Below are 15,282 nucleotides of genomic sequence, written 5' to 3' on the forward strand. Positions count from 1 at the left end.
TCATTCTGAGATGGGAAGAACAACTACCTTTGGATAAAATTTTCCTATCCAATCCCTGTTTTCTTGATTGATCCAGCCAAAGCTGAGGTTGCCTTTGAGAGTGAAATCAAGTTCTTCTTGGACACCAAAAGAGTAGATATCACATCTAATTTTGAGGCAAACTGCAATGGAACAGTCCTAGAAGGTGGGAAACAAAGCAAGGGTGTTGGTGGTCAATTTAAGGGTAGATAACAAGATAGAGAAAATACAGATTTGTCTGATTTGAGATGTAGTGAGTGTTTGCAGGTTAATATCATATTACTACATAATGTTAAAGTGATATGATTCCAACTCTGAAATTGAAAAATCCAATATCCAATTGTTTCTTTATCTTTCCTTACCCCCCCCCCCCCCAAGCCACTACCATGGACAGCTGGTTCTAGGGATAGGTCCTAGGATTTATCCTCACCAGCTCAAGACTTGTCTGAATCTGGGTCTGGAAGTCAGAATGACTGGGGGGATTCTTCTCTGACACACATGGAATCTTCTGGGGAGAGAGAGAGAGAGAGAGAGAGAGAGAGAGAGAGAGAGAGAGAGAACTATTGGTGATAGAAATTATGGTCTCTTGGTTAGTTTGAGGGCAAAGATGTACTCTTATTGTTCTGGGATAGGAGGCAAGAACCTCTAGAGTCAATGTTAGGTCACCTGGGGAGAACTGACTGTGGTCACATCCCACACAAAGGTCCTATTTAACTCCACAGGGACCCAGAAGTTAATGCTGATGGGCACATCCTGCTTACTCAGGTTGTTCACCTGCAAAAGAAGAAATAAAGCTCAATATGAGCAATAGTAGAGTCTCATTCCTTCATCCCAAATCCCTCTTCCATCTCAATCTTGCCAGAGCCTCTTGGCTACTCTTTCCCCTATTCTTTCCCACTGGCCACTAGACTTTTTCACTCCCCTGACAGAACCCCGAAGTTGTATTCCCCATCCTCTCACTTGGTATCTGTGCTTGACCTCTTGACTTTTCTTTTCCTCAGAAGCAGAGAAATTTAAGTACTTAGTGGATTCTTCCTTGCTGGAGAGAGAGGAACTATAGGTGAGAATCAGGTCTTGGGGGCAGGCCTCAATTGTTCCCATTACTTAATGTGTCTACACATTGGATTAACACACAATCCTAGGGGGACTAAAATTGCTAGTTGTGTCCACAGAAATAAGCATAAGATGTGTTTATGCTAAAATGGAGCAGGAGTTCCACCACCAAACATTAATGGATATTTACATAGTACTCTGAGGTTTGCAAAGCATTATACTACATTATCCCATCTGAGTCTCCCAATGAACCCCTGAAATAGGTGCTAAAGGAATCATTCTCTCCATTTTACAAATGAGAAAGTTGAGACTAAGAAAAGTTAAACAATTTGCCCATACCTATGCAAAATGGACATGGACTGTATGTAGGGCAACTGAAGAGGGAAGCTATTGAGATGAAAAATGATCCTTTTACTAGTATAGTCATAGAAATATGTAGTTGTGAATCAGTATTCAGTATGAAGCCTAGAATCTTTGATTAACAGGATTGGAAAAGATCTTGAAGCTCATTTAATCCAACCTCTTCATTGTGTGACTGAGGAATTTGAATTTGAGTGGTAAGGAATTTGCCCAGTGATCCCAGATAGATGAATGATTAACCAATACTAGCCTTACAGACTAGCTCAAGAGTTGTTATTATTTAGTCATATAGGATTCTCTCATAACCCCATTTGAGGTTTTCTTGGCAAAGATATTGGAATGATCTGCCATATCCTTCTTAGTCATTTTACAAATGAGGAAACAGAGACAAATAGGGTTAAGTGACTTGCTCAGGGTTATTATAGCTAGTAAATGTTTGAAACCAGATATGAACTCCTAACTTCAGGTCTATTGTTCTACTCACTGTGCCACCTCAATATCTCACTTAACTGTACAGATTACAAAATTTTTCAATTTTGTTTTCACCTAACACAGGCTTCTTTACCCTGTACTCTACCCTCACCAAGTAATGTCTAACTTTTTTCTTCTCACTCATGGGGAACCCCAATATCCTTTAGAGTCCAAACCCTATGGAGTTTCCCAAAGAGGAAATCCCAACACACAGATTACACAAGAGAAATGGAATAGAGGTCTTTTTAGTCCCTTGCATTTCTGGAATAGACAGATTGGTAACAGCAGCCTATGTCACTTGAAATATTTGTCTCATCTCTAATAGTCTGTTTGGTATCTTGGTTTTAAAAACATTTTTTCCCTTCAACTCTTTCTGGGATCTTAGTTCCCTCTGTAACTCACTTTCTTTTGTCTGGAATATTAGTCCCAGAACTAGTTAGCCACAGTGTTTGGTATAATCTATCCCAGTTCTGAGGCTTTGCTTTTTTTTTTTTTTTTTTTTTTTGGTGCATGTAACAACCTCCCTGATAGAGCTAATATACCTTTTGCTGCCCCTAGTCTTTCCATTCCTCTGTGTGCCTTCAGACTACATCCTGCTTGAGGGTATGAGATCTCACACATCAGAAAATTCGGAAAAGTCCTTATCTTAAATGAGTAAATCCACTTTGAGATTTAAACAACAAGGGAGCAGTGGTTTCATACCAAGACTGTGAATATGAGATATGAGTCATTGCCTATGCATGTGACTTGCCAGAAATCAAGAGAACTTATACCTGGTGATCACCAAGTAGACCGCATACTTTACCGGTACCTCCAGCTGGAAGGTGGTCTTACTGGACTTGGGCGTGTTATTTTCACTGGAATAAAAGAGAAGGCAGGTCATTTCAGTCTAACTTCCCTTCTCCCTGGCACGCATTTCCCTATATTTGAAATGATTTTACTCTTCATCTGTACCTTTTGTGGCTTCATCCCCATGCCACCCTCCCATCAGAATAATTTTCTAGTTCCTTCAGTTCCAAATTGTTTTATATTTTATCTTTATATAAGTTGTTTCACCCCAATAGAATGTGAATTCCTTGAAGGAAAGGATTACTAATTATATCACTAGCACCTAGCACAGTGCCTGCTACCAGGTATGTGCTTAAGAAATGTTTGTTAAATTGAATGAAAACATTTTGGGGAGGGGCTCCAGAGGAAGAATGATTTGGAGGTAAGGATGAACTGAGAGGGAGGAAGTTCCATACATCCTAGGCTCACCTGCTCACTTTAGCTTTCATGAGCATCTTGTCTCCAAGGGTGGCAGTAGGAGAGATATCAAATATTGCTACAAAAGTGATCTAGGGGAGAAAGGAACAGGAAATCACTAAAAAATAGAAATTCTTCATATTTTCTGCTTCTTCTGCCTTTTCCATAGGTACATAGCATACTAAGCACATAGCAAGTGCTTATTTCAGACTTACTGAACTGAAATGGAGTGAATTAAATCTGTTTATACCATTATGAAGTGGTATGCTCTGGAGGTAACCCTCTTTCTCTCCCTCCCACAGTTTCCTAAATGAGGTGAATTGTTCTAGACTTGGGTCCTCATTGACTTAATGGTTTTTGCTTCAAGGAATATCCCAGTAAGTGCGACTGATCTAGTACTATTTTTTTAAAAAGTTCCACATCTTGAGCTGACCTTTGGGTTTGACTTTTAAAGGGAGATGAGGACCCATCAGAAGGAGAATTGAATAGAAAGTCAGAGAAAAGAGAGGTCCTACTAAGGGAAGAGTCACCAGAATCTTCAGAGAGGTCCTCTGAAGGGGTAGAAAGAGGAGAAATACATACATAGACACACAAGGTTATACGTGGAACTCTAGAGAAGCTAATATTTCCATTTGACCTCCACAGGAAATTTTGTGCATTTAAGGACTGGCACTAGATTGTAACTTGTAAGGAGACAAACCAGAGATGATCAATCTCAACCCTGAAGAGAAGTCCCCAAAACTAAAACATAAGGATTGACAAAGCAGGGCATTTGTTCTGAAGAACAATTCAGGCTAGTCCATCCTTGATTGTATGAGTCAAGTAGGCTATAGGTCCAGAGGGAAGACAGTACGTAATAGAGGAAAGTATTGCTAGGAGCTAGTCAGAAAATGGGAAAATAGGGCAGCTAGGTGGCGCAGTGGATAGAGTACAGGCCCTGGAGTCAGGAGTACCTGAGTTCAAATCCGGCCTCAAACATGTAATAATTACCCACCTGTGTGGCCTTGATGAAGCCACTTAACCCTATTTCCTTGCAAAAACTAAAAAAAAAAACAAAACAAAACAAAACAGGGCGGGGAGAATAATTTTTGTGACTATAAAGGATTCAAGGATTGCATTGTTTGTGTGTGTGCATGTATGCCTGTGTGTGTGTGTGTGCCTGTGTGCATACTTGTGTGCACGTGTGTGTGTGTGTGTGTGTGTGTGTGTTTGTGTGTTTGGGATTTAATGAAACCTATCCTGCATCTGATGACCTGAACCAAATTCTGGTGTTCCTGGGTGAGGTTAAATGAACTACAGGGATTCCTTTTGAGAGAGGCCACCAAGATCAGATTTATTTTTGCTTCTAAGGACCAAATTTGTGTTATAATTACAATGTAAAGCTTTATGTATTGAAAACATTTCCCAATTTCAACTGATAGCTCATTGATTTCAAGAATCATCCAATGAAACATAATTCCCTATTTTAAAAATATGTATAGTTCTCAGGAGGTCCTTATAGAGATACTCATAGATTTATGTAATGAGCCTGTTGTAAAAATCATATTTTGACTAATAGACACGAATCAGTAATAGGGGAATTTTGTATTTGAAAGAATCTGGAGGAGGAAGAATTCCTTAGTGATTAGAAGAATCGTCCCTAATTTATCTAATTTTGTAAGTGTGGATTTTCTGTATTTTGAACAAATATTAAATAAATATTAATTATTAAATTTGGATATTATTAATTAATTAAAATTTGGTTTATCTATAAGAGTAGGGTTCTGTATTACAAAAAGAAAAAAAGATGCAAAAGAAACAGCAGGAGAGAGGATCATGAGCTAAGAGTTAGAAAAGAAAATAAGGAAGGAAGAAAAAAGGAACAGAGAGAGACAGAGAGAAAATGGGAAAGTAGGAGATATAAACCTTAGCTCCTTCCCAGAAGATGGGGTGATTGATGTTGCAGTCAGTACTCTTCATGGCCTTGTTCTCTGGCTCTGCTGCCTCACAAGCAAGATGCATAGATTTATGAGGATGCCAGTTCTGGTGGGGTGTAAGAGACAAAAAAAGAGACAATTGGAAGATAATTAAGAGAAACAAGGTAACTTGGTGGAGGAGAGAGGCATTATGAACACATTGTCATACAAATGTGATGTCTACCTGGGTCATTGACACTCGTCGATAGGACAGTCCTGGGGGATATAAGAAGGTAACCACAGTCCTGTAAGAGTCTTCCCCCTGATTTGTCACTGTCACCATTACATTCAACTCCACATTACTCCCAACCACCAGGGTCTGTAGGCTAGAGGGAGAAAGGGTTATGAATAGGTTTATTATTAAGTTTGGAGGCCAATTTTTTTAAGAAGATCATAGAAATAAGGGGACAGGAACTATGAGAACATGCTGTACCTTGTATGTGGCATTTTATTTTCCTATTTTAGACAATTTCATTGACTGTCCCTGCCATGCCTCAAATTCCCTCACTCCTTATTTTTGCCTCCTTTAAGTTTCAACTAAAATATCTCATCTTCTATAAGAAGTATTTCCTGATCTCTCTTAATTCTAATCCCCTTCGAGATTATCTCCAATTTATTATGTATATATCTGGTTTATACTAGATTGTCTTTCCCATTAGATTTTGAACTCTCCTTGAGAGTAGGGACTATTTTTGCCTTTCTTTGCTTGGCATACAATAGATGTACTTCTTATCTTGATTTGATTTGACATAAGGAATTTAGAATTTTCCAATTAGAGTTGAAGTATATTTGTAGAAGGCTAGTAGGTGGTATTGGTATTTTGGTTCCTTGAAGACAGACTTCAGAGCTGGAATGTCTGATTCTGCATGTAAGACGACCCCAGAAAGTTGGCAAGTAAGAAGACATAAAAGAATCTTCCTCATCATAGAAATAACAATAGAAATGCCCCAAAGAAACAAAACTGTCTTAAATTTTTAAAAGAAAATTTAAGACCATTAAAAATAATGATAGTATGGGAAACATACTCTGATTAAAAAAATTAAGAAGCAGGAAGTCAAAATGTCAGAACAAAGATGTAATGAAATGATGCCAATAATTGCACCAGAAACAAGAAATCCATCAAGACAAAAATATCTGGGTGCCACAAAGTCTGATTGCCAGGATTCTGAAATGTTTGGCACAGACAGATGTAAGAGAATATAGTAAATATAGTAAAGAATGCAATTCTTTCTGATGCTGTGGCTCTCCCTCCTGACATATTCACCTCATCAGTGGGAGAACCAGTTTAGAAACCTAGAAGTTTAGACCAAAGTGCTTTATATAGATTGACTCCAGGTATCTTCTGATGGTGACACAACTGACCTCTCCAAGGTTCTTGGCAACAGCTGATGCCTTCATAACCCATAGATTAATTGTCCTGCCTTCTTCATTGTGGAAAACAGTAAAATTGATAATAGACATATTGAATGAATTAAAGGAAAAAGTTAAATCAGGACAAATTGACAAAAATAAAGAGAAACTGGGTGCTCCCAAGGCATATTGGTATGATATAATAACAACAATAATAAGGTCTAGCATTTATCTCATGTCTTAAGGTTTAGAGTTGAGATTAATGTAAAAAATATGAAATTAATTTAAGAATTGGTTATTTCAATAGCAGAATAAATTAAAAGACAATGGCAGCAGTCACAGTTGAAATGGAAGAACTAGAAAAATATTGGAGAAGAATTGGAAATTAAAGTGAAGGATTGGAGGACAGATAAAATAGTTCACTTACCCAGAGAAATGGAAGGTAATGCCAAGGTCATCTTGACAGAGATGATCTGTTCCACAGTTCTTCTCAAAGGGAAGCTGCAAGGAAAATATCTTTTTAATTTCTTCATATCCAACATTTGAATCTTGATCTCCAATTTTTTTCATTAACCCCTCCAGAACCTAGGAATTCTGACTACATCAATGAACAAGGATTTATTTGAATACCTACTATATAGTCTACACCGGAGGAAATGCAAAGGAAAACTAGGATAAGTATAATTGTAATTAGGAATTCTAGTGCTTGGAATAAATTCAGGAGAAGGCTTTAACTCCAAGAAGGAGGTAGAGAGAGGTAGAGGTGGCAGGCAATGGGATTAGAAGAAAAGGGGGGTCTTTTGCATGCATGATACAATAGCACTGAATAACTCTAGAAAAAGAGATAGCAGTGAGTGTTTGTGTGTGTGTGTGTGTGTGTGTGTGTGTGTGTGTGTGTGTGTGTGTGTGTATGTGTGTTGATTGTAAAAAGTCCCCAAAGTGGGTATACTGAGGAGTTTCACCAAGCAAATTTTTGCTGATGCCCTCTTCCAGAATTGGAGTTGGGAAGAAGAAAAGGAGATGGGAAGCATGGCAACAGTAAGGCAGAGGGGCAGAACCCTTATGGCAATTCATGGAAGTATGCAGACTACAATGAAGTACTGAGCTAGCAAGCCATGGAGGAAAAAACTAGGACAGCAGGACATGAAGGAACACAGTTGGTAGGAAGTTGGTAGATTGGCACAAAGCCCCATTAGTCTATCCCTAGTTATAATTTTGATGGCAAAATATTTTCCCTAAATATAAATAGAAATAAGAAAAGACTATTAGGTAACTGCACAAAAATTAGAGAAGTAGTGTTAAACTATTTGGTACTTATTTTATGAGCAACAAGATTGCAGAGGAGGGAGAAAGCAATCACTATAGGCTAGAGTTGTTGAAGAAAAGCTTCAGGAAGTAGACTGGACCTGAGCTAGTCTTTGAAGAATGGGTAGGAATTAGATAACAGGAAAGGCTAGAAAGGGCATACCAGGAGAGAAGCACATGAAAGAGTGAGATTGACAGATCAATCTAAAGAATAGCAAGAAATAAGTTTCAATATGTTGGAAGGAATAGATTATGAAAGAACTTTACAGGCAGAAGAACTTTGGGCTTATTTGGTAGGTAGATACATGAGCAGAAGAATAGCATCTATTAAAGACTCACATGGGAGGTAAAGAGGTCCTGGGAACCCACTTCTAGAACAGGTCTGAGGTTCCTAGATGAGGAGATGTTTTGTTCCACCAAAGAGAAGTTGAGGCGCAGACTGATGGGGGTCACTGAGTCTTCCACACAAAACTGAGAAAGAATGTGAACATCAGTGAACTGAGGTACTTTGGTTCTCAGTCTATTGAGCTGTCCTGTGACCTCACTTTCTTTTCAGATTGAGGCACAGTCTTCATTTCATTCTTTCTTATGCACATGAGGCCATCATTCTACTTTTCCAAGTCTTTAATCTTTCTGGGATGTCAAATATTTTGCCCTTTTCCCCTCTTGCCTAACCTCCATCTTCTACTACTTTCACTCACCCTCCAACCAGAGTTCAAGTGTTTTGCTCCTCACATATGCTTTTGTCAGTCAACACTTTCCTTTCTTTCCCAAATCCAGACATTCTACTCTGGACTCACTGGTAGCAGCAGTTTCACACTCTCACAGTGATTCCCCAGGCCCAGAGTTTTAATTCGATTTAGTGTCCAGTTCTTTGTCTCATCAAATACGGCACGAGGACTCAGACGTCCAGCATCCAGAACAAGGTCATAAGCCACAGAGCTTTGGACATCACCTGGAAGAGATATCAAGAAGAGGCAATAACTGAACTGGGAACTTCTGAGTATTGAAAAGGATTCCTGTGTTTTGAGGACCTGAGTGATAGTGTAGGAGAGATGAAAAAATTGCTAGATCTGTTGGTAGAAGACTCACCCAAATGGTTTGGAGTACTTTTGTAAATACTAAGGCAGATTATAGCAGTTCCTGCTTCCTGGTTGGGGGCCTCCCATTTCCAACACTCAAATACAGATCTTGCCAACTCTGGAGGTGTGAATGTTATTGACACTTCAACTCTCAGCACTGGACATGTCCTATGGGACATAAAATAGGGATTGAGAACAGAATTACATGAGTTTTGGAAGCAGAGTAAAGTGTTCAGAAACAGTATATTGGTGACTGAAAGACAGCAGGGAAGGGGTGGGACTCTTCTCACCTGAGCAGCAGCACCTGTCCCTGAGCTCCCACAGTCACATCCACAAGTCCATCCTGGGTGATGTCTTGTCCTCCACTCAGTGACTGCCCAAAATATTGGAGTGTGGGGGAAAAGAGGGAGCCACTGATTCTCTGGGAGTGAAAGTGAAATACAATGAGAGATCATGGGAAGTTCAGTGACCTTCTATTATCTGGCTCCAATTTACTTTTCCAGACCCATTTCATATTTATCCCCCTTTTCCTATTCTCCATTACAATTAAACTGGATTTTTAGCAATCCCTTTCTGCATATGTGCATAGGCTCTTTCTGCTTCTCAGAATTTCTTTTTTCCTTCCATGCTTAGCTCAGGTACCACTTATTCCAGGAAGCTTTCTCTAGTTCCTGCAGCTGAAAGTGACCTCTTCTTTATCAAATCTGTCTGGATCATATAATGCACTTATTTGAGTTCATGGAACTCTCTGAGGGAAAGAACTATGTCATTTTTTAATGTACTTCCAGCATGTAGCATAGACCTTTCAATATAATAGGGAATAAATAATTGTTTACTGAACTGAAGTATATCCATTCAGATGAAAAGAGTATTGATTTTCCCCCAGTAGAATATAAGCTCCTTGAAGGCAAGACCTCGTTAGTGTTTTTTTTTGTCTAAATTCTCTTTCCCCAGCACATAATGCAGTTCACAACATATTTAACTAAGTATATGTAATTGGCACATAAAGTCGTGTTTATTAAACTAAACTGAATTAATTATGACTCTAATCAAATGTCCCAGAATTTATTTTTCAGGACATTTTTATCAATGACTTGCATGAAAGCATAGATGAACTCTGAGATGACTTAGGTCCAAGGATAGTGCCTTACCTGGCTATAGGAAGGGTTGATAACGGATCCAGACATACCATGAAACAAGTAGATAGCTCCCTGGTTTTCTTCTTCCCCAGGTGCCCCCACCACTACATCTGTTATTTTGTCCCCATTCGTGTCCCCTGCTACAGCCAGTGCTGCTCCAAAACGGCCCAAGGGATACCCCTGCTGCCCACGGAGAACAACTTCACAGTTCCATTTGACCCTCTGGAAAATGAAAATTGGGACAGTCTCTGAAACTCAGGCAACCCTTCAAACCATCTACTTTAAATACTCATCCCACCCAAGAACCAGATTCTCTATCCTCCATCAACTGCCTTACCTGCCGAAGTAAGGGACAAACAACCACCTGTCCTCCTCGGTTTTGTTCATAGTAATGGGGAGCTCCAATGAGGATCAAGTCAGTGTTGCTATCTCTGTTCACATCAATGGGACATAAGGTTGCTCCAAAATAGGATCCCACCTGAGAAGACACATTCTGAAGTCATACCTCTCTCTTCTGAAGAAAAGTGCTGCTATAATCCTTCTATTTCTCCATATTCAAGATCCTTTTTCCTTTGAGCTTCAGAGTCAATTTAATTCCCAGAAAACATACCTAGGTGCATACTCACACCCACACTTCATTTTTGACTCCCCCTTTCTCTTGTTTTCTTTCCATCTTCCTTTGTATCCCCCCTCCATGCTTCTTTTTCAAAACTCCAAGCTTTTAGTTCTTTACCTGTGTTCCATTGACTTCAGCCTCCTGCTCCCAGGAGCCATCAACATTGGTGAAGACTACAACCTTTCCTGTATGCTGGTATCTAGGGGCCCCCAGGACAAGCCTCTGGACTCCATTCCAAATGGCCACCATAGCAGAGTAACCTAAAGAGACAAAATTCCAGTGGATTCCTGTAGTTCCCTCATCCTTTTTGTCTTTTGCTCTCCTGATGGGATTGGGAGGATCCATCCAGGGCAATATTTCTCTTCACAGACACAAGAATTTTCTTTTCCCTCCACACTCCCCATTCTCTTTTTTTTTCCTTCACAGTTTCTCCTTACCAAGATAAGCATCATTCATGTCCTTTTTGAATGTCTTGATAAAGAAAGGGCCTTCATTTGGGGAGTATAAGAAGACACCTCCAGACCAGTCAAAACTCCCTACAGCTCCTAGGACTGGTCCTATCTGAGACCAGAAAAAGTGTTTAATCTAGAGGTGCTGACTTAATGGAATTAAACCCATTCCCCAAAGAAGCACCTGTTCTGTCCATGTTATTTTTTTAATCTCCCCCTTACCTTCATGTTATCCTCCCCTCCCTTCCCCATCTCCACATAAACCCTCACCCAGTGGGAGACTCACTCACAGGTGTAAGGGCAGCACTGAAGCCTGCCTGAGACATCTCATGCTGGAAGGAGATACTGCTTCGAGACTGAGTACCTGTGGGGATATAACACTCCTGATTCTGAGAAGCCTTGGAAACTTAAAGGCTGAAAATGAGTGGGGAGGACAGGTTTTGAGGTTGACAGTTGGTATTTCATGCTTAGGAGCAAATGTCATGAATATTATTTCCAACTCTATCCAGAACAGATTATTACAAGAAATCTGTTAAGACTAGGCAATTGATACTGGAGCAATCAATCAATCAATACTTATTAGATACCAATTATGAGCAAGACACTGTATTAGATTTTTTTTATTTTAACCTTACTAGATTTTGAGGATACAAGACAAAAATCATACAATTTCTGCCATTAAACAATATATACAAGACTAATATGACAATTTTTTTGGGAAAGCCATGGGTGCACAGGGGATTCAGAACTAGTGTGCAGAGGAGTCTTTTGTAGATTATGTTACCTAAATTGAGATTTGGAGGAACCTAGAGATTTTAAGAGGCAGAAATGAGAAGGGAATGCATTCCAGGCATGGGAAGAATATAAAAATGGGAGTTGTATTGCCTTATGTGAGGAGTATCAAGAAAGACATTTAGGCTGGACCCTAAAATTCAGGAAGGACAGTGTACTGCTGTGCAATACTCCTGGAAATGTAAATTGAAAAGTTTTAAGTACCAAACAGGGAAATAGAATTTGGAGTCAGAAGTGGTATGAGAATAATTTTAGTTTATTATACCAATGAGCTCGGGTTACAACCTACCCTCAACGGCAAAGATCTTTTCTTGAAGCTCCTCCAGGATGTTCATTAGAGCACCAAAGTTATTCACCTGGAACACATGCTCATTTGCAGGATTTGATCCAATGATGTTCAGTTCCTCCCGAGCATTATAAGAGTCAAAAGCATCTCCTACCTGTTATCAGCAAACAGTGGCAGAGTCTGATGGGGATTGACTGTCATACCTGAAGGCTGGGTTCTTAGGAAGGAATGCTGTCTGCTAGGAAGGGGCAGGGATAACAATCTCAGGTCCAAAAGTGTGTGTGTATGGGGGAAGATCTCTCTCTCTCTCTCTCTCTCTCTCTCTCTCTCTCTCTCTCTCCCTCTCCTTCTCTCTAAGGGGAATGAGTATACAGCATTGGGAGAAAGCAACAGGTGGGGAAAATGGGACCCATACCCCAATTGCATATCGGATGATTCCTGCCTGGTCTGCCTGGGGAATGACATCTTTATATTGTAGCTCATCTCTGAATTTCTCTCCATCTGTGATTACAATGAGGATCTTAGTGGCATTCTTCCGAGCTCCATTCCAGCTTTGAAATAATTCATTTCTACCCAAGGCAAAAAGGACAAACCTTCCTGAAGACTTCTCAACATAATTATGCATGTTATGTCATCATTCATTTGAAGTCATGGCTTTCCATTATGAAGGACAACAACCACAACTGAATAATGACTTTTATTGAGAAGAAAAAGTAGCAGAGTAAGAGTTGGTTCTGGAAAGGGGCCCCACAGTATCTGTCTATAAAAGTGAAGAAGGACTTGTTCAGAAGGACAGGAGAGGTAGTGAAGACCGGAAGTTCTAAGAAACATCTAGCTCTAGATGAGGACATTATTTTTTTTTTCGTTCAATAGCACTGTAAGGGTAACTTCTTTAGGACAGAAACTGTATTTTCTTCTTCTGTAGACCCATAGACTTTTATGAGTGGTACAATGGAGAGAGCTCTGGACTTCCAGTCAGTAAGACCTGAGTTCAAATATAGCCTCAAATACTTATTAACTGTGCGATCCCAAACAAGACACAACTTTTATTTGCTTACATTTCTTTTTTTTTTTTTTTTTTGGTTTTTGCAAGGCAGTGGGGTTAAGTGGCTTGCCCAAAGCCACACAGTTGTTAAGTGTCTGAGGCCAGATTTGAACCCAGGTACTCCTGACTCCAGGGCTGGTGCTCTATCCACTGCGCCACCTAGCAGCCCCTCTCCATTTCTTCATTTGTAAAGTGGAGATAATGGTAACTATGTCCCAGACTTGTTGTGAGGATTGATAAGATGATAATTGTAAAGCCTTTAGTATAGGACCTGGCACACAGTAAACATATAAATGTTATATAATTTTATATAAATGTCACAATTTGTAAAATACTTATTTTTATATACTACTACTACTACTACTACTACTACTGCTGCTGCTGCTGCTGCTGCTGCTGCTGCTACTACTACTACTAAATGGCTACTGGATTATATTTCTGAGAGAATAACTGATAGTACTCTCTCATTGCTTGAGGTCTGTGTTCAAAGCTGAGTCCTAGTTGTTGGGATTAATCATGGTTCAGTTCTTCCTGAATCATGGAGAGGTAAAATACTTCAAGGTAAGGGTTAATTCCTACATCAGGAAGACTTGGTAAAACACATCAGTTAAAGTTGCCTCATTGGTTTCACTGTTTCCCAATCCCACTCTTTCCTAACAAGTCTCAATTTCACTCTTTCTTAGCAGATTCCAGGTATCTTCTTTTAGAAGAGTGATGAGGTAGTTAGGACAATATTCAGAGTTTAGGAGGGAGTGAAGTAGTCAGTCACTGGGAATCAAATAAAGGAATATATAAGAAGGAGGGGGCTTACATTACTTTTCTGATGGCTGTGGCAGTGTAAGTCAAACCCTTCAGCTGTAAAATTTTATCTACTAGCCTTCCCCCATTGGTGCTCTTTTGGAAGTCAGCAAAAGTAAAATGTATTTTAAGTAGATTTGAATACTGCATCAATGAGAACTAAAAAAACAAAAACAAAGAGGAGGCAATTAAAGGTGGTTATGGTCTCCACTTCTCTTCAGTCCCAAATCAGAAATTCATTCATCCATCCTCCATCTAATCAATTAAAATCCCAATTCCCATAGTAAAATTACACTCCAGTGTCATGCCACTTGTGACCCACAGATATTAGAACCCAGACCTTCACCTCCCAGGCCTCACCTGAGTATTGGTTTCTTTGAATTGATCAATTACAGCTTTGACAAAATTCTTCATTTGCTGAAAGTCATAGGATTCAATGCTAGTAGAGCCATCAATCAAAAAGACAATGTCATTTTCTTGTTTTGGACACTCTGTGAATATGAAAAGAGATAGACATAAGTATACTCACAGAAAATTTTATTTCCAATTAGATCGTAGTGGTCCCTGAGTTAGAAGGGACTTGGAGGTAATTTAGAACAACCTCCCACTCACTGAAAGAATCTCTTCTTTACTTTTTTTTTTAATACCTTCTGTTTGGACTCTTTAAATCATAGGTATCTCCCTAGAGTAGGGACTTTTTAACACTGGGCAAAGCAGAACTTACCCCCCCTTGAAAATAAGTACACCTAATCCAGTAAGGAGAATCCCCACTCTTCTCCCTAATCCCTACTTTCTCATAGTATACCAGAACTCCCCCATCGTGACATCAGAACATTAGATTCCCTTCCACTCCCTTCAGAGAATAGTATGGATTTGGCCTTTGACACAGGACTCTCTGAGCCTTTGTCAGGATTCCCAGAGTTAGCTTTGATGTAACCCAGACATAGAGACAAGTTTGTCTTATACCTGAACTCCTTTTGAAATATTTAGATACCTGTGATAACTTGATATTTCCTAAGTAACTGCTGATCTTGACAAAGCAACACTTATAAGTAACAGTTTTATTCCATTTTATAATTTGTTTTATGGAATATCCATATGAAAACTTTCTCCACTGAAGAATCACCCCTGTTAAAAATGGCAAGAGTCATCTACACTGACTTTATCAAATAAATTTCCCTGAATAATAAAAAAGAAATAACCAAGTTTCTCATATTTGAATACAGAATGCATAAATGGTTTGCATCTATCATATATGCAGTGACCATAGATCTCCAATTTTTCACAATGGTAGCAATTTCAAGCTATTGTAATGAGA

At 39.3% G+C, this 15,282-nt stretch overlaps 1 protein-coding gene across 2 annotated transcripts in view; it reads right to left on the minus strand.

Moving 5' to 3' along the window:
- LOC141503295 (integrin alpha-D-like) overlaps window positions 1–15,282 on the minus strand; it is a 29,625-nt gene that overhangs the window by 2,633 nt on the left and 11,710 nt on the right. Inside the window, exons 6-27 of one of the 2 annotated variants that reach the window (XM_074208513.1) lie at window positions 14,325–14,455; window positions 13,978–14,123; window positions 12,537–12,690; window positions 12,125–12,275; window positions 11,334–11,407; window positions 11,032–11,155; window positions 10,712–10,854; window positions 10,316–10,456; window positions 9,991–10,200; window positions 9,130–9,260; window positions 8,850–9,007; window positions 8,558–8,712; window positions 8,097–8,228; window positions 6,880–6,953; window positions 5,287–5,428; window positions 5,053–5,169; window positions 3,160–3,239; window positions 2,676–2,759; window positions 979–1,057; window positions 685–792; window positions 449–523; window positions 28–177 (exon numbers count right to left, since the gene is read on the minus strand). In XM_074208513.1, coding sequence (XP_074064614.1) covers window positions 28–177; window positions 449–523; window positions 685–792; window positions 979–1,057; window positions 2,676–2,759; window positions 3,160–3,239; window positions 5,053–5,169; window positions 5,287–5,428; window positions 6,880–6,953; window positions 8,097–8,228; window positions 8,558–8,712; window positions 8,850–9,007; window positions 9,130–9,260; window positions 9,991–10,200; window positions 10,316–10,456; window positions 10,712–10,854; window positions 11,032–11,155; window positions 11,334–11,407; window positions 12,125–12,275; window positions 12,537–12,690; window positions 13,978–14,123; window positions 14,325–14,455 — 2,759 coding nt within the window. Of the gene's footprint in view, window positions 1–27; window positions 178–448; window positions 527–684; window positions 793–978; window positions 1,058–2,675; window positions 2,760–3,159; window positions 3,240–5,052; window positions 5,170–5,286; window positions 5,429–6,879; window positions 6,954–8,096; window positions 8,229–8,557; window positions 8,713–8,849; window positions 9,008–9,129; window positions 9,261–9,990; window positions 10,201–10,315; window positions 10,457–10,711; window positions 10,855–11,031; window positions 11,156–11,333; window positions 11,408–12,124; window positions 12,276–12,536; window positions 12,691–13,977; window positions 14,124–14,324; window positions 14,456–15,282 lie in introns of both variants that reach the window. The other variant, XM_074208512.1, reaches the window with a different exon arrangement.

Source organism: Macrotis lagotis, chromosome X, assembly GCF_037893015.1.
Source record: "Macrotis lagotis isolate mMagLag1 chromosome X, bilby.v1.9.chrom.fasta, whole genome shotgun sequence".
Lineage (NCBI taxonomy): Eukaryota > Metazoa > Chordata > Mammalia > Peramelemorphia > Peramelidae > Macrotis > Macrotis lagotis.